The sequence below is a fragment of the Sinocyclocheilus anshuiensis genome, unplaced genomic scaffold, assembly GCF_001515605.1.
Source record: "Sinocyclocheilus anshuiensis isolate Anshui unplaced genomic scaffold, SAMN03320099.WGS_v1.1 scaffold58, whole genome shotgun sequence".
NCBI lineage: Eukaryota > Metazoa > Chordata > Actinopteri > Cypriniformes > Cyprinidae > Sinocyclocheilus > Sinocyclocheilus anshuiensis.
The window spans coordinates 3,566,403-3,585,256 of NW_015547688.1; the positions used below are offsets into that span (position 1 = coordinate 3,566,403).

The following is an 18,854-nucleotide window of genomic DNA, read 5'->3' on the forward strand; positions in this document are numbered from 1 at the left end:
CAGCTGATGCAAAGAATAGAATTTATATCTACACAGAAGAAAGCCCTGTCTAGACTCTGCCCCAGTATGAGTTGTGTCGAGCTATTCATTAGCCTGTTTGTTTGATGAAAAAAGATTAAATGTAGTTGCAATAAATGCTTAAGAATCCATACAACTGCAGCAGTGGAGGACTATTATTCTGCTGCGTGATACTGCGGAAGAAATGATGAAGGCACGGTTTGATCTTCGGCTGACCAATCAGCAGAAAGGGGCGTTTAATTCCCGCCCACGTGTAGAAATCGAATATTCAAGCGGTTCATTCATTTTTCCACCCATGAAGGAAAAACGAAAATTTAAGCCGAATTCTCGTTTTTCGTTTTTTGAAAAGAAAAAAAAAAAAAAACGAAAAAGGAGCCGTTTTCTAATTTTTCTACTTTCAATATTAAATCAAAAAACGAATGATCGAATGATACACGGATTATTATGTCATATCTTTACTATTATTTATTGACTGAATACATTTCATAGCATATGCCAGCACTGAAAGTTAAAAAATGTTCCTTATCTTCCTCTTATCTAACTGTTACAGGAGTACCTGTATTTCAGTAGCAATATAACACAGTATCCTCCTAATACATTATTATTTTATTGCATTGGATAATAAAATAAAAGATCAATGCTAATTTTTTTTTTTTTTCTCAGAACTAGCATTATTTTCTGAGCCATTTTTTTTGCGTTAACTTTTACTGGATTTACAGATCATTTTTATGTAGGAAGTCAGTTTCCCTCAAGCACACACAGGTGTGGTTCAGCAAATGAACATGTTACACTAATATTTGAGAACCACAAAGAATCAGTTTTGAACAAATGTTTTGTTTTTAAATGCTCAATTGAAAAGCATGCTGTCTTTCTCTATAACAGATGAACTGTTTTGTCATAATGACATTCATACATTTTAAGTGGGACTTAATGACTTGAGTGTCTTACCCCCGTTTCATAGACAAGGCTTAAGCCAAGTCCCAGGCTAAAATACATGTCTGGGCTGTTTTAACTGAAAGCAACTTGCACTGACTGATCTTAAAATAAGTCAGTTTCATTGTTATGTATCAAGATGCACACCAGTAGTGTGTTTATCTAAGGCATGTTTATAAAAGCTACTTAAATGTCCTAATTAAACTATGGCCTAATCCTGGTTTAACCTAAGCCCTGTCTGTGAAACCGATCCTAAATATTTTTGCAGCCACTGCATATTGTGTTTCACATGAACTGGCACTGTTTGAGATAGACTGGACTCGAGGAAATGAACAGGAAGAGTCAGTGACTCAGCTTTAGACCTTACATGACCTCCAGGCAGACCTTACGTCAAGGTCCCATACCAAGTATCAACATACTGTTAGTAAAGGATTTATCATTACATCATTTTTTTCTTGGAAACAAAACCATCCAAATGCCAAGACTGTTCAATTAGATAGCAACCACAAGACACCAAGAGAAAGCCGCGAATGGTGAGTATAAGCCCCAAATCCCTCAGATAGTATAACGTGCCAAGTTGATTATGCAGGCCATATCATTGTGGTTACCGGTGTAACCCAGTCAGGGAAAACCCTGGGCAGAAACAGACAAGGGGCCCTTAAGCCATATCAGCCTCCCATCATAGACTGTGTAACAGTCCTGTGTGTAGCAAATACCATCCAAACTTCTGCAGGGGTGCCATCAAGAGGTCTGACGCAGTATTAACCCTGCCTAACCAGTCCACCACAAACACATTCAGCTTAGTGCTTGTACAGGAATTACAGCATCTCCAAAACCTAAAAGGCTGTTCTACTGATCAAAAGGGCTGCGTAACAAAGTTTTACTTTCTAGAGTGCAACAGTGCTCACCCACTTTTTCAGCAGACTTAGTTTCAGAAGTATTTTTCCCATTCATTTTTCCCCCATAGGGGTTTTAAATAAGGCTTTGTTATAGTTACATAAGTTACATTGCTTAAAGTTACAAGCCAGGAAACAAGCCGTGAATTACAACATAACAACAATTATAACATAAACTTAGTTTTGAAGCAAAAAAAAAGTTTTAAAATTGGACAAAAAGACAAAAGTATGGGACTGTAGTACATAGCTTTGATGAAGAAAAAATACAATCCCTTGAAGCATTGTGAATGACATAATCAAATCAAAAACTACGAAGAAACAAAAATTGATTCAAAGATAAAGAATATGTTTTACATTCATTGCAAAATATGCATATTATGCATACAAAGATTTGCTTGTCATGATTCTCTGATTGGTAGAAATTTCTCTGAAGAATCATGGGTAATGTTGTTTTTCACCAGAAATTCTGCTGTTGATCATGATTATTTAAATATATGTTGAAATAATTTGGGCTAAAGGCTTTAACAAAAGCATGTACTACTGATTACCAACCTTGTAGGTCTTAGAATGTCTGTCTTTAAATGTTTTTAAGTTATCCATCACAGTAAATTCCCCTATGAAGAAAACACATGGAATTTTTACTTCTGGAACCCCACTCTATAAATAACATCTTAGTATAGATCTAGTAGTTATGGTATTGACCAACAGGGGCTAACTCAACCATGCTAACTAGCCAAACCTTGACCTTCTGCATTAGACAAACCTGCCTTAAAATCATACCACTGGTTGAGCCAATGACATTGTCATGCTGATCGAGATCCTCAGGCAAAACAAACAATGTTATGACAAAGACATTGTGAATGAGGGATGGACAAAAAAATGTGGCTGTTTAGATAAGATGATAAGATGACAGAAAGCAGCTACAATTACATGCTACATATATATGCTCCTATTTCTGTCTAATTATTTATATAAATTCATGACAAGACATGGCCCATAGTAAAATCTCTCAGATGTGTCAGTTAAAACAAATAGAGAGCATATTTAAATGACCGTTCCTATTCAAACCTGAGATATGTTTGAAACTATCTAAATTTCCACACCAACAAAAGGAAAAGTCTTTAAAGTTCCAGCATTCCTTATCCAGTATAGGTTCTGGAAATGAAGGAGCATCCAGGGTTTTTAAAAGAACAAGTTGTTTCCTTATGAACTCCATATATTTTCCATCTGAGGTATCTAGATTTGATTCCTCAACCTTCTTGTGATGGAGACCATCAGCATATCCGTATTTTGTTTCAGCATCTTTCCTCACATCAGAGCCACATCAGTTCCTGATTTCAGATGTATCATCGAAAAACCTTTCATGTGATCCTTCACACAGCATCTTGTTTCAGATCAGCCTTTGTCTCAGTTGGTCTTGGATAGAGCCAGTGCTCATCAGTGTTCACAGTCCCATTTCCATGTTGAAATGTGCGTCATTTAGACAGAGGCGGACAAAGTACTCAACTCTATTACTTGAGTGAAAGTACAGATACTGCTGGTCAAATATTACTCCATTACAAGTAAAAGTTGTAAAGACAGGTTTTTACTTAAGTAAAAGTACAGAAGTACTTGCTTTTAAAAGTACTTAAGTACCAAAAGTAAATTTCCTAATGTACTTAGTTACTGTCCGCCTCTGCATTTAGACTACTACTCATGGCTGCTACTGTGACACCTCTGAGGGCTCTTAAAGTAATTTAGCTAATTCTTTTCATTAGAGAAACAGGTACTACCTATGTAACAGAAGGGGGCCATACTCAAAGTCATTTCGCTTTGTCCAACTGAATTGCACGGTGATCTCATGCTACCAGGCTTTTCTTATCTGATGAAACCATTAAAGCCCTGCTTTCAGACATCGACACCAGAATTTTATCCCGCTAAGAGACAGATATATCCAAGTAAAGTGAACGAGAAGGGGAATTCTTCTACTGCAACGTTAAACTATTTAAGGAAAGATTTTTTATTTAAAGGCCTTAATGTCATCAGTTGAAAGGGATTAGTATTGTCTTGCCACAGATGCCGAGGTGTGTTTACATCTACCGACACTAGCGCTGTAGGCTGCTCCTCTTAAAGGCCATATCAATTTCACCTGCCTACTGATAGTGCCTTAGCAACATTTCATCTCAAAGAGATCAGCAACATTTGAATAAAGCTGGTTTCCAATGAAAGTGGCGTCTTTTAATATAACAGAACATGTAAGTTTGCTCCTTTCAGAAACTTTGCTACAAGTATTTCTGATTATTCTGTACTTCTTTTTTTTTTACAGGAAACAATGAGGGAAAAGATCTTCACCCCCTTGACTGTTGAGAGTGCAGTTGATGCCAGGTAGAAAAACTGCAATGCATTTCTATATGCTAGCCTAGACATTCCTACTTGCCATAAATAAAATATTGCTATATTTATTTATTTACTTATTATTTATTTATTAGTTGTATATTATCTAAAGCTTCAGCCAAGAAAAAACAGTCCTTACATATTAAACAATCGGCTTTATAATGATTTTACAACTTCTGCCAGTCATGGAATAAGCCACGCCCCTCTTTCCATAACCCGCCTTGGCGTATCTGTGGTGCAGTGTTGCCAAGTCCACGGTTTTCCCGCGGAATTGGCCTACTTTAACACTGTTGCCGCAGGTTGTTTTTCATGACCGCAGGTTGAAGCGACCCCAATAATGTTATATTTAGCCCCTGGAATGTGAATTTTACCAGGGGAACCCTGCCAAAAAAAAAACGTGTATTTTACCCCCCGAACGCCTAGACCCCCAAATGATTGACAGGCAGAAATCCCTCCATAAGCCTTCTGATTGGCTACATGAGACTATAGGGCCATCACAGATAGCGTCTCGTGATATGACATGATCCTATTTGATGAAAAATATAACTGACAGTTATGTTTTTCAGGAAATAGTATCGTTTTCTGCATAAAATCACTTAAAGCAACTTTAAGTGAAGTTGTGTGTCAAGGCACACTTACTAAAATGAAATAAAAATAAAAAAAGAATGCAATTTAGAGAAAAAAAAGGGTTTAATATATAATAAAGGGAATTAATGAATTAAAGGCTATGAAGAAATAAGAAATATGGAATTGAAAACCTGAGAGAGAGTACTGAACAGATGTATTAGTTTTAGCATCAGTGTCATTCAGGCAGACATTCAGAGAGCTTCATGCTTAGAGATGAAATGGAAAAACTGCATTTAGGGTTCTTCAGATTGTATTGTCTAACTACTGAGCACTGAGGTAATCAAATGATGGTAATTTTCCCTCTCAAACAACAGAGATGCTGTTGCCAAGATCCTGTATTCCCTTCTGTTCAGCTGGCTAACAGACAGAATAAATAGGCAGGTTTATCCTCGGAATGAAGCACTTTCTATCTCCATACTTGATATCTATGGATTTGAGGTATGCCGCTGTAACTTGTTTGCTCACCCCAGTAAAAGGGTTTGCTGATACTCTATGTTGCTGTAAAATGTGGATTTCGTTCGACTGAATTTCACTTTTTTGTGCTTTGTAGGACCTTACCTTCAACAGTTTTGAACAGCTTTGCATAAATTATGCAAATGAGTACCTTCAGTTCTTTTTCAACAGGGTCATTTTCAAAGAAGAACAAGTAAGCTGTCTTTATGCACTCTAATCCTCTGAGAACTGTAGATGAGTAAATTGCCTGTGAAAAATGATTTTCTTTTGAATATCCAAGGATGAATATAACAGAGAGCAAATCAGCTGGGAAGAGGTGCCTTTCTCTGACAACCAGGCCTGTATTGACCTCATTGCAGCAAAGCCACATGGGATACTCCGAATTCTTGATGACCAGAGCGGGTTTCCACAGGTGTCGTTTCTTCTTAATGTTCAGTGTTTATTTATTCATCACTACTAGTTTGCATCATTTGCATTTTAATTATCCTTCTTTTGAATGAATTTCCTCTAGGCTACAGACCATACCTTCCTTCAGAAATGCCACTATCATCATGGCAACAATCCACTGTATTCCAAGCCAAAAATGCCTCTCCCTGAATTTACTATCAAGCATTATGCTGGGAAGGTCACTTATCAGGTGCATTTAAACTACTTGCCTTGAGCCATAGAGTATTTGAATTATTCCCTAATAAAGTATTAGTGGAGGAATGGACCAAACTTTCTGTGATGCTTCACAGGTTCATAAATGTCTGGATAAGAATTACGATCAAGTTCGCCAGGATGTTCTTGACCTTTTTATTCAGAGCAAAAACAAGGTGAGAGAAATGATTTAGCTACCATTAGCTAGGAATTAAATGACCATAATAAACCTTATGAATCTTATCTCACTGTGGTTTTAGATGGTTGCATATCTCTTTATGAGTTATGCTGAGGCCCTCAACCAACAGAAATCCCATGTTGGGAAGAACAGCACAGTAACGCGGCGCCATCAGGCCTCAACGGTGGCGGCCAAGTTCCAGCTATCCCTCATGGAGCTCATTGAAAAGATGGAGAGGTAGACCACCTAAACTGTGCATTACACTGTCTACATGAATCTCTTCTTGTTGTCTTTGATTGGCTCCAGACCCATGTAAGTTATTCATCACCAAGTACTTCCTTCTACTTTTGTACTGACAGAGCCAACCCATATTTTGTGAGGTGCATAAAGCCAAACCAAAACAAGGTAAGGAACAGCAGTCACAGAGGTATTAAGCTATTTGCATCTTGGCTGGAATTGTAATCGACTGAGAGAATGTGTGTAACCCTGCAGGAGCCTGGTGTGTTTGACATGGAGCTGGTCAGTGCCCAACTTAACTATTCAGGGATTTTGGAAACAATTCGAATCAGGAGGGAGGGCTATCCGATCAGAATGCCATTTGATGTCTTCCTTTTCAGGTAAGAGCTAGAGTTGTCAAAATAAAATGAGGCAGTTTGACTCAAACTGAATTAATTATTAAATTATCTGGTTGTGTTTAGATACAAGTCCCTGCTAGGCCTCAAACAGCCTCCTCCTGCCAATGGTGAAAACTGTGTCATCATGTTGAGGAAGCTTTGTCCTGTTAGACCAGGAGCATTTCAAGTTGGTGTCACCAAGGTGAGCATGATTCTGATAAGCACACTTGTTACTATTCACCTAGTCTCAGCTGCATCTGAAATCGCATACTTCCCTAGTGCTATATAGTAGGCTTAAAACTGTATTTGAAAAGAGTAGTGTGTCCGATTTCACAGTGTTCATAAAACACTGGGCGAAAAGTACCTGGATGACTTACTATTTCTGGTGAGATTCCGAAGTGCATATCTGATGGACACTTTAACATCCCATGAGGCCATGGTAGATGAGTTATATGAAAGTCAATGAAGCAACATAACTGACACTGGTAGGTCACATGACAATGACAACATGACAGATGTAGTGCGTCTGGATGTCATTCACATATTCAGAACATATTTTTTAACAGTTGTAAAGTACGTACTAATTCAGAATAAGTACCTAGTCAGAAGGGATGCAATTTTGGACAGACCACCCGCAGGTAGTTCTTGGCAAGGTATTTTACAATGTGCACCAGACTGTGAAAGGTCTGGTTATATGAGGCTACTCTACATGTCTTTGTTTTTTTGCACATTGCAAATTTTGTTTGTTAGTTGTTCGTGAAAGAGGACATATACTTCCTGTTGGAGAGCAAGAGGGACAGAGTAAGGCATGTAGCTGCCCTGACTCTGCAGCGTTATGTCAGGATGTTCTTTGTGAGAAAACGTTATATGGCCTTCCGCATGAAGATCATACGCCTGCAGGCCCACTGCCGAGGCTTTCTCACAAGGTACAATCTATATCATTTATCACTCAAAATGCTTAGGGCTGCCCCTTTTGTAAAAATATTAATTTTACATGCTTTGCACAGGAAACGGTATGTGAAAATGAGAGCTAGTCTGGTGAAATTCCGCTCTCTGATCCATATGTACGTTGATCGCAAGAGATACATCAAGGTAAGAACAATGCAGTTTTAGTGCGTATACGCACTAAATGAATCTCACTATAGTGATCAGGCTGAGCAACAATCCCGCATTTATTAATTTGACTTCTTTCTCTTTTGTTTTAGCTGAGATATGAGGCCAGGAGAAAGGCAGAAGAGGAGCAAAGGAGAATAGAAATGGTTATGATGACAATCACTGTCTAAATCGACCACATTTTAGTGTATTTCTTATGCCTACAGTATATAGGGGAAAATAGTCTAAAATAATTTTAATTGAAAAACTTATACTAATCAAAATCTGTTCTGAATATTACACTATATATTTTATTTGCAGGAGCTGTCTAAACGGGAAGTGGTCAACGTCACTCATCTGGTCATTCCAGCTGAACTCGGAGCATTGCTGCAAGCAGCTGCCGGTACTGCATTTTCTCATGCTAAGATACATTAATATAATATATATTTAAAGAAATGATATTAAATTTTCTGTTTATCAAAGAATCCTAAAAATGTATCAAGGTTTCCACATAAAACATTAAACAGCACAAACTGTTTTCAACATTGATAATAATAAGAAATGTTTCTTTAGCATCAAATCAGCATGTTAGAATGATTTCCTAAAGAGCATGTGACTGTAAAGAATGGAGTAATGATGCTGAAAATTCAGCTTTGCCATCACATGATTAAATTGCATTTTAAAATGTATAAAAATAGAAACAGTTATTTTAAACTATAATAATATTTCACAATTTTGCTGTTTTTACTGTATTTTTTTTTAAATCAAATAAACAGCTTTGTTGAGCATAAAAAATCCTACGACCCCAAACTTACAGTACTGAACAGTAGTGTGCAGTGTTGGGAAGGTTACTTTGGAAATCTAATAGGTTACAGATTACAAGGTACCCTATTTAAAGTAAAATGTAATTTTAAATGTTAGAAGTAGTGTAACTATTTCAATTACTTTATTAAAGTCATGTAACTGATTACATTTGATTACTTTTTGATTACTTTTCTAAATTTCTAATGAATATTTTCAACTGTTATTCATTTTCAAACATTTAAAGCAGTCAGAGTTAACGTTACAGTAACACTGAGTACACTCTTAAAAATAAAGGTGCTTCAAAAGGTTCTTCGAACGATGCCATAGAAGAACCTTTTTGTCTGAATGGTTCCATAAAGAACCTTTAACATCTGAAGAACCTTTCTGTTTCACAAAAGGTTCTTTGTGGCGAAAGAAGGTTCTTCAGATTACAAAAAGGTAAGAAAGAGATGGTTCTTTAAAGAACCATCTCTTTCTTACCTTTTTGTAATCTGAAGAACCTTCTTTCGCCACAAAGAACCTTTTGTGAAACAGAAAGGTTCTTCAGATGTTAAAGGTTCTTTATGGAACCATTCAGACAAAAAGGTTCTTCTATGGCATCGTGAAGCACCTTTATTTTTAAGAGTGTACTGTCAGACTTTCAAAATCCTTCATCACTAATTTTATAGCACAGCCACAACAAAATCAGACTTTAGCACCTCTTTTTATTTTGAGATCCTTCTGAGGTTAAAATCATAACAAGATATAGTTTAATAGCTATGATACTGTTTTTGAAATTAAATCTTTGTACAACTATGACAGGAAACGCTGACATCTAACAATGCCTTGGAAAAAAAAAACTATAGCATATACATACACCTAAACAGAAAATAAAACAGTTATTGAATAAGCATGTGTCCTAAACTCCTGCAACATTGGTGTCTCATATATTTTAGAGCAGTCAATGCAATTTGGCATAGAAATCAATTAAATCTGTTTGTGTGTGTCTGTGCGAAAATATTCAGATGTAACCCATTTGTTTTGTCAGTAACTGTAATAGATTACAGTTACATTTATTTTGTAATTAAATGATGTAACTCTGTTACATGTCAGTAGTTTTCCCAACACTGATAGTGTATATATATATATATAGCATGCACTGCCTGTCTCACTTCTCACCTCTGTGTTTTTTAGGTGGCAGAGAGCTCCATTCTGATTGCTTGGCTTTAGTTCAGGCTCCCACAGTTCAGGTGGAGTCACAGCTCACGCTACCTCTTGATATCAACAACTACACCATCTCCAAATTTGTCCAGATTCACTTCAAAGTAAGACATGCCTAAGTAATATATTCCAAAATCACAAACAAGCTACAATAAGCAGACAGTTAACAAATAAGCAGATATTTTTTCTGGACTAACTAACTGGATTAACTTATAAACTGTATGTTTTTATATTTGTATTAATAAATAGGAGGCAAAGTTTGGAATGTTAACTGCACCTTTGAAGACACCACTAACCCACATTGATGACGATCTTACACATGACGCTCTAGATGTCTTTGTCATGGTACACTGCATTATATTTTGTCGAAGATTTTGCCATTGTCATCTATAATACATGCAATAAAGCTCGAATGTTAGTTCTGGAAGTGAAAATACCATTCATTTTTTCTATAGAGAAACAGATTTTTAACAATAACTTATAAACCTTTCAACACACAGACCTACTATAAGCATGAGATTGTTATGTGCCTCTGCTGTAGCCACAAGTAAGAGTGATTTCAACTTTATTAGCATTGTTATTTCTTTCACTTTGTAGATCTTGAGGTTTATGGGTGACCCACATCTAAATGGTGCTCAGGAGAATTTATTTGGAAACTACATCATCCAGAAGGGGCTTACCATCCCTGGCTTGCGGGATGAAATCTTATGTCAAACTGCCAATCAGGTTTGGAGAAACACCAATCCAGATAACTCGGAGAGAGGCTGGCTGTTGCTGCTAGCCTGCCTGAGTGCCTTTGCACCATCAGCCAAAATGGAGAAATACCTTCTGAAGTAAGCAACACACCAATATTTACATTGAACATGTCACAAACTACATTTAAGCCTTCATTGCGTTTTGGCTTTGTATGTTTTAGGTTTGTCTCAGATCATGCCTATAATGGATTCAAAGCTGTTGGCCAACACAAGCTCATTCAAGCCATGCAAAAGTCCCTGTATGGACCGGAGACAGCGAGGACTTACCCATTGTCCCTTCTGGAATGGACAGCCAATAGGAAGAAAGCAAACATGGTTTTGCAAGTGCACTGTTTTGATGGTGTGTGTCAGTTTCACTTGCATTGTTTGAAGTGAACTTGAATCAGTGTTGGCCAGTTAAAACCCTTATCAGTCAAGGTCTAATTCAGTTGCATTTAACTTTAAACCTTAACCAAACTTTAAGTCTTGTTGCACTATTACTCTAAAAAATTTTTTTTTAATTAATTTAAGTTTAAGTTAAAACCTTGATTAACAAATCCTTGATTGCCTCTAATTTCTGCCTAATTTAGTCTTTATTGGTGCAACCTACGCTAAATTTTACTTTTCAAATACACATTTCAGTATTAACCCCTGCTGAAAACAACAAATGAAACCAGCCTGTGGTGGTTGGCTGGTTTTAGCTGGTGTTACAGCCTAGGTCATAGCTGATTTACAGTAGCAGGCTGGTTTTAGACCACTTCTTTCGATGGTCAGGCTGAAAGACCAGCTGAAACCATAATATTCTGAGATACCCTTGTTTGAAATGAAAGTGATATGCACACTTATATAAGACAAACTCAATAAATAGCTTACGAAACAGTTATATAAAGCCCTGAAATGCTCTTCCATCATTGTAATCCCCTAAATCAGCCAGGCAGGTTCCTTTGTTTCCTAAAACCCTCTAGAGACAATTGTGTAAAGCGCATCTACAGTATTTCAGGTGATACCTGATCTGTAGTGATGTGCAGAATAGAGCAGTCATTTGTGTGTAGTCTTCACTCAAACACGCCTGTCAAACCACAGCTCTTAAGCGTCATGTTGTATTGACAGGGACATCTTTCCTTTGCCCTGTGCACTCCTGGACGAGTGGGGAGGAGCTGGCTGGAGATATTCTACAGCATAGGTACACAAACTATCCTTATTATGTTCCATCTGTTGTTCCACTTTGCTCGGTTTCAGTCAGTGTAGGTATTGTAATGTTACCATCTATTCATCACAAGGAGCTTTTTAATATGCTGTATGCCATGTCATTAGTACATGGCTCTTTCTTTCGGGCATGTTGGGATATGTACAGTCTATAATGAGGCCTTCATTATCTCTGCCATCTGTAATTTGCCTGAAATGAATAGTCTCATTAATTGGATCCGCAGGGGTGTGACGGAGGCCTGGAAGGGGTGTTCTGTTATCATGAAGGAGCACGGACAGTGGGCGGAGCTCGCAGGGCATGATTATGTAATGGACTTGATCGCAGACATGGAACTGATGAGAAATTTTCCCAAGCAAAAGTCCTACTTCATCATCTCCGCTGAGAGTCCCACCAGAACTAGGCCCAATGCCAGCCTGTCAGTATCTATGATATGCTTGCATGCTTATTGTACTTCTGTTTACTTTAGAAATGGATTATGTATGCTAATATGAGACATGATCATAAATATGAATTATATTTTAATAGATCTGTTTTGCATGTAATTTAAAAGTGCGTTAAATGTGAGTGTGTAATTTCTGTGGCATTAGTGGCTAACGACTAACAGTGCTTGAAAATGTTGTTTAGTGCCACTAGTTGCACAGAAATGACAAACTTCACCTTTAAGGCACGAAAAGTCAATAATTATATTATGAATATTTTAAATAATTTCTGTTAATGCTTTGCTAGCTGATTTGTCAGTCGTCTTGGACTTTATAATGACATCTAGTGGATGGCACTTCCTGCGAAAGCAAAGGTTTTTAGTTACAGATGCCACAGTAGAAATTCAAAGCAATGAGTGATTAATTCCCCTATTAAAATTGTCCAATAACAGGGAGAATTTTGGGATACAGTGAATATTCATAGCTCAGCATCTTGTGGTCCTAATATACTGTCTGTGTGCGATCTTTAAAACAACCTGCTCCATGTAGAATTAAAAAGCTTTGTACTGTATATTCCATTGATCTCATGTACATAATTTTGAATATTAAATATTTTAAAAATCTTTCTTTTTCATTAACTTTTTTTATGAGCAAAAATCACTTTTTTTAAGTATAGTTATAGGCTAAGAATATGTAGTAAGTATAGTTATTTTCAGGGGAAATATTTTTGCAGTGTTATTGTATTGTTTTCTAATATTTTGCCCTCAATATGAACTTTCACAGGGCTCTGTTTGGAAGCGGGTTTGATTCTGATGATGACAGCTCACTTCTGCTCCCCCAGACAATGCCAAGCTCCAGTCTGCCAGATTCAGATGGATATTACAGCCACGGTCAGCTGTTTTTTTTTTTTGGGGGGGGCTACTTTTTAAGCTGCTTTTACATATTCTGTTCTGATTTCTTTTTTTCCTCCAATAACTGTAAAAAATATATAGAATCAGACTTCAGTGAAGCACCAACTCAGAAAGGCATGGACAGATATCTCGACAGCCTGTTTGACCCAGTTCTGTCTGATGGTAATGGGGTAAGTGTCTCTTGGTCATTTATGCGTAATTCAGATAAGTGTAAATATAATAAAAACAATATTATTTAGAAGATAAATGCAGCTATTTATGGAAAGAAGCTTAAAATTATAACATGAATGCATGAAGAAAACAATTGGCCACTTGATCGTCATAGTGTAAGTGATTGAGTGTATCAAATGTGCTCTGTGGGCACCAGGTTCCCTGCACTGGGGGTGATTAAGTTGCCACTTTACCGTATTTCTCACAGCATTGAGCATATTTAATTTTTTGCCTTTAGCTTTATTATTTTGGTGTTTATATAAATAAATTTTTTTTTTTACCTTTTGTTTGTTTGTTGTTGTTTTTTTGGGCAAACATAAAAAAAACTTGGATTGAGGGCATTTATAAAAAAATAAGCATGGGCATTTTTCAGTCATAAGGACTAGTTAGTTTAAAAATAATAATTTTTTGCTCATTTAAAGATCCTAGACTGGTAATGATAAACAAGACTCCTGTGGTCTAGGCAAGCATGGCTCTGTCTCAGTTGCGCTAGTAAATGGGCCATGCCCCTCTTAGAGAGTATAAGGTACTCCCATGGGGAGATTGATTTCTCGTTTGACTGAGCTGGGAATGGTCCAGCCCAGAGTTGAGAGCCTGTTTTGCTTTGCCTTATCTCTTCTGCAGGATTTTGAGAAGTCATCCAGCATGTCCAGCCGTATGAAGGGAGCTGGTGGAATTGGAGGGCAGGATGGTGACAGAGAGAAGCCCCTCTCCAGCAGGCCTTATCCCCCCGGACTGCAGCCCGGTGGTGAGCTCTGCATCTGTTTTCTTTCTGCTCTCTCCTTACCACACATCAATTATGGATGGGTACCCTAGGGTCAATTGGTACCTGAAAGCAATCAATTGCCGGATAAACATTCAGACTTGCAAATTATTGTAAACCGCACATTTGCAAATGCTTTGCATGATAAATGATCAATGTACCATTTAGACTGATTTAATGCTTTGGTGATTTTAACTGACTGTGGCTTTTGGTGATTGGTGTTTCATGGGTCATTCTACAAAATGGGTGCCATTTGTGTTCCTTAAATATGTATGTGTAAAAAAAAAAAACCCTCTATAAATAGCTGATGGCAACTTTTGCTACATGTCAATTTTTCTAATCAAATAAAAAAAAAATTCAGAAGCTTTATTCTTATGCTAAATATATATAAAAATTAAACATTAATACAAAATTAGATGTAATTATATTTCATTTCTAAAATTATATTAAGATTAAAAGTTATTTAGTTAGCTTAAGGTTTGTTTTGTTTGACTAATTCAACTGTAATATTGTCAATAGTGTTACTTTTCTGAAGACATAATTATGTCATATGTTTCCCATTTTTGTTACTTGAATCAAATGAATGTTAACTGAAATAAAATATAAAAACATATTTCATTTCAGCAACATTTGTCATTGTTGCTTATTTTAATTTGAAGTACTAAAAAAACTAAAACTTAAAATAAATAAAAATGACTAAAAATGATATAGGCATATGAAAAAACAAAAACGTATAAAAATGAAATGACAAAAAAGCACAACAAAATGACTAAAATAGGAAATATAAATAATAAAATCTAATTCAAAATATTAACAATATTTATAATAGTATCATGCAGTGTCAGTGATATTTAACTATGTATATTGTTGAGAGTCTGTTTTGTGTGATTGTGTGTATACTGTATATATAAATGTGTGCAACTTAATTTAATTAGACCTGTTAAAACACCTTTTGAAATAGTAAAATAAAATACAGAGTATTTTTAGCACATCCATCCTGTTAATGAACAATGTTGCAAGGTGTTCAGTTCACTTTCAGCAATATTGTTCATATTTATTTTATATAGGGGTTGGCACAGCTAATTGGGCTTTGTCTGACCTCAAAACTTTATAGCCAAGCCAATCCTTGCATTAAATCATTTGATTAAGACATGTTAAAGGGGTAATTGCTCACTGATCCTTAGCCATATTTACTATCCTCAGCGGTGCCAGTTCTACCTGTTATGGGAGGAACAATGATGCCACCTATACCTATGCCAGCTATGTCTTCTGTGCCTCATGCACACGCCCCTACCGCCGTACCTTCAGTACCCCCTATGCCAGCTTTGCCTGCTATGCCACCTTTGCCAGCTGTGCCTAATGTGCCACCAATGCCTGATATGTCAGGTATGAATGCTGCATAAATGACGCTTTCTGCTGATTTATTCTCTGGGATCATTTGTGGAAGACAGCGCTGTTTATTTCTGTGTTCTAATCACAGCTATTAGAGTACATCTGCTTTATCTCTAAAGGTGTAGATCCAGCTGTCTTAGCACAGCAGCAGCAAGCCATCATCAACCAGCAAGCGATTATACTGGTGAGCACATACAGCATGACTTAAACTTGTAGTTAGCTACAGCTAAATGCGTTTGACTACTGAGCTAATGTGATGTACCACAGGCTCAGCAGATGACAATGCAAGCCATGGCCCTCCAGCAGCAGATGTATAATTCAGTGCCAGCTCCCCGCTCCAGCCAGTACAGCCCCGTGAGTACCTCTGAGCACTGATTACAATATTAATAAATTACTAGATATTAAGAGTACACCAAGGCTGGATTTATAAAATAAAAAATACTGTAAAGCAGTAATATTGTGAACTAATATTACAATTTAAAATAACTATTTTCCATTTGATTATAGTTTAAAATGTGATTTATTCCTGTGATGTCAAAGCTGTATTTTCAGCATCATTAATTCAGTCTTCAGTGCCACATGATCCCTCAGAAATCATTATAATATGCTGATTTGCTGCTCAAGAAACTTTTCTTATTATTAACAATGTTGAAATCAGCTTAATATTTTTGCATAAACCATGATATATTTATTTTCAGGATTCTGAATAGAAAGTTAAAAAGAACAGCATTTATTTGAAATAAAATCTTTCATAATATTATGAACTTTTGGTCAGGTAATGCATTCTTGCTAAATAAAAGTATGAATTTCTTCTATCTGTTGTCATCATTTTTAATCATTACATGTCTTTTATTTGAAGATTAAACAAGAAACTGGACCTGTTTCCTACAAACCAACCCGTGCTTCTCCACCACAGAAATCTTCACAGCGACAGTACAGTATGTCATTACATCAATCTATACACCTTCTTGCTTAATTTTACTCATTAAAACGACTATTTCATTAGTATGTTGATATGTTTCCAAAGGCCCAACTAGAAGGGATCCACCAGCGGGAGATGTGGTGCGAGCCACTGTCTCAAACTCTGAACATTTAGAGCCAAGTCACAACATCAAAGACATTATCAAGCAGTACCAGGCAAACCCTGTAAAACCAACAGAGATTGCAAGGTGAGAAATGAACATTTTTAGATCCAAAGGCCAGTTCCACATCTTTAATAATGAATGACCTGAACGGAAAACTGATACACAGCTAACCAATGTTCTCATTGACCTTGCAACAAAACATTGATAAAATATTAATCAAAAGAGATCTTTAAATTAGAACATAACAAAGGCCAAAGCTCTAAATGTGCTGGACTTCAATGCAGGCGGGAAGCTAAAGTGTTTTTGAAGAAACCAGACCCCCATGATGAAGCTATTATGATTCTTAAGGACCAGATGAGTGCTCCACCTCCACAGGTAGATCACTTATAGATTGTTTACCGATAAACTGACAGTGTTAAAGTCATATGAGTTACAATTATGTAAAGTATTACCAGTATGCTTTAGTGTTACCATTGCGGGTAATGCTTAGTATGTTGGTATCCCACACAACCAGCGAAAGAAAACCTACACCCCAGTCTCTCCCTCATCATCTGCAAAGAAGTATGATTATGATGGTGGGGCACTGAAACCAACAAAAAGCATCAAGATGCAGCGATCACCTCCTGTGCCAGCTGTTAGTCAGAGATTCCCGGCACCTGCACCTGGTAAACTCAGTTCATCTACAGTATGTCATTTAATTTCCGTTCGATGTAGAGGCCATATTAGCATGGCTATTGTGTTGCATTACAGTATCTAGAGAACTTCCAGTAGAAGAGGAGAATATTCAGACTCAGCTGCACAAGAGGAGCAGTGAAGAGCACTACACCTACACTAATGTACCATGGAAGATCTACTTGAGAAAAGAGGCCAGTGTCATTTGTGTTGTGATGGGTCAATGGACACAGTGCCTTTGCTCTAAATTATACAGAAATGATTATGAAACATAACATTTGTGTCATCTGTTTTTAGGTTTTTTATCCAAAAGACAGCTTCAACCACCCGCTGATGTTAGACCTGTTGTTCAAGCAGGTTTGATATATATATTTTTTTCAGTTCACTTTGGTATTAGGGCTGTCAATCAATAATGTTAATCTTGTCATTTTATAGTTAACTAACAATAAAACATTCAGTTCCTAAAAATTAAATAATAGGTCAATGTGTAACTTTGTTTTGATGGATGAAGTGTGCATGAAACGTGAGGCATAAATTTATGCAACAGTGCTCTTTACTTGTCTCACAACAATCAATAATACGTCAATAATTCAATAATAAATTATAAAATAACATTCCATAATAAAGTAACAAAACCCACTTTATGGACATAATCTGTATAAAGAGATTTAACGTTGATATTTAACAGCCATAATTTAAGCGCGCTGCTATAAAAAATATTGGGATCAGTAAGTTTTGTTTATGTTTTTGAAAGAAGTCTCTTATGCTCAGCAAGTCTTCATTGCTCAAAAATACACTAAAACAGTAATTTGTGAAATATTATTGCAATTTTAAATAACTGTTTTCTACTTTAATATATTTTAAAATGTAATTTATTCCTGTGATGGTAAAGCTGAATTTTCAGCATCAGTGTCACGTGATCCTTCAGAAATCTTTTGATATGTTGATTTGCTGCTTAAGAAACATTTCTGATTATTATCAATGTTGAAAACAGTTGTGCTGCTTAATATTTTTGTGGCAACATTTTTAAGGATTTTTTTGGATTAAAAGTAAAAAAAACAGCATTTATTTGAACTTTGACTTTACTGTCGATCAGTTTACTTGTTGAATAAAAGTATTAATTTCTTTCAGATTTATTTGACTGTAGTGTATGTAAAGCTATTTGTGTTGCTTTTACTTTTATTGACCATAATTACAATTAAACTTTGATCTTAGATTGTCCATGACACGTTCTCAGAGGCTTGCATTCGCATTACAACAGAAGAAAGGCAGAAGATGAAATGCCTTTTTGGTATGATTTATGTTAATTATCTTACATACACATTTGTCTCATGTAATATGTGAGCACTTCTTATTGAGAGGAACATTTTGTCTTCTGTATTGTGACAGTGGAGCACAACATTGACATGAATGCCACAATCCAGGATGAGAATGTGAAGAAGAAGATTGTGGTTGCTGCAAGAGACACCTGGGAGATCTACTTCTCACGCCTCTTCCCAGCATCCGTAAGGAATCGCTCTCAGATAATCCTCGCTGAAAAAACCTGTGTAGACCAGCATGAATTTCAGTCCTGGTCCAAGCTGGTTTATGTTGGTCAGAGTTGGTTTAGTGCAGGGGTAGGCAAGTTCGGTTCT

General features: G+C 36.5%; 1 protein-coding gene across 1 annotated transcript in view; it reads left to right on the forward strand.

Annotated features, from left to right (window-relative positions):
• The window catches only part of LOC107703324 (unconventional myosin-XV-like), a 38,436-nt gene that overhangs the window by 11,555 nt on the left and 8,027 nt on the right, over positions 1 to 18,854 (forward strand). The window contains exons 14-46 of the mRNA XM_016505913.1: positions 4,153 to 4,211; positions 5,162 to 5,285; positions 5,398 to 5,493; positions 5,581 to 5,712; positions 5,812 to 5,937; positions 6,038 to 6,115; positions 6,200 to 6,354; positions 6,477 to 6,522; positions 6,610 to 6,734; positions 6,816 to 6,933; positions 7,482 to 7,657; positions 7,739 to 7,823; positions 8,145 to 8,226; positions 9,801 to 9,931; positions 10,077 to 10,172; positions 10,425 to 10,660; positions 10,744 to 10,922; positions 11,672 to 11,744; positions 11,992 to 12,183; positions 12,971 to 13,077; positions 13,180 to 13,268; positions 13,933 to 14,056; positions 15,275 to 15,457; positions 15,583 to 15,647; positions 15,731 to 15,817; positions 16,323 to 16,401; positions 16,491 to 16,632; positions 16,833 to 16,923; positions 17,039 to 17,213; positions 17,299 to 17,414; positions 17,518 to 17,577; positions 18,436 to 18,511; positions 18,610 to 18,725. Coding sequence (XP_016361399.1) covers positions 4,153 to 4,211; positions 5,162 to 5,285; positions 5,398 to 5,493; positions 5,581 to 5,712; positions 5,812 to 5,937; positions 6,038 to 6,115; positions 6,200 to 6,354; positions 6,477 to 6,522; positions 6,610 to 6,734; positions 6,816 to 6,933; positions 7,482 to 7,657; positions 7,739 to 7,823; positions 8,145 to 8,226; positions 9,801 to 9,931; positions 10,077 to 10,172; positions 10,425 to 10,660; positions 10,744 to 10,922; positions 11,672 to 11,744; positions 11,992 to 12,183; positions 12,971 to 13,077; positions 13,180 to 13,268; positions 13,933 to 14,056; positions 15,275 to 15,457; positions 15,583 to 15,647; positions 15,731 to 15,817; positions 16,323 to 16,401; positions 16,491 to 16,632; positions 16,833 to 16,923; positions 17,039 to 17,213; positions 17,299 to 17,414; positions 17,518 to 17,577; positions 18,436 to 18,511; positions 18,610 to 18,725 — 3,819 coding nt within the window. The remainder of the gene's footprint in view (positions 1 to 4,152; positions 4,212 to 5,161; positions 5,286 to 5,397; positions 5,494 to 5,580; positions 5,713 to 5,811; positions 5,938 to 6,037; positions 6,116 to 6,199; positions 6,355 to 6,476; positions 6,523 to 6,609; positions 6,735 to 6,815; positions 6,934 to 7,481; positions 7,658 to 7,738; positions 7,824 to 8,144; positions 8,227 to 9,800; positions 9,932 to 10,076; positions 10,173 to 10,424; positions 10,661 to 10,743; positions 10,923 to 11,671; positions 11,745 to 11,991; positions 12,184 to 12,970; positions 13,078 to 13,179; positions 13,269 to 13,932; positions 14,057 to 15,274; positions 15,458 to 15,582; positions 15,648 to 15,730; positions 15,818 to 16,322; positions 16,402 to 16,490; positions 16,633 to 16,832; positions 16,924 to 17,038; positions 17,214 to 17,298; positions 17,415 to 17,517; positions 17,578 to 18,435; positions 18,512 to 18,609; positions 18,726 to 18,854) is intronic.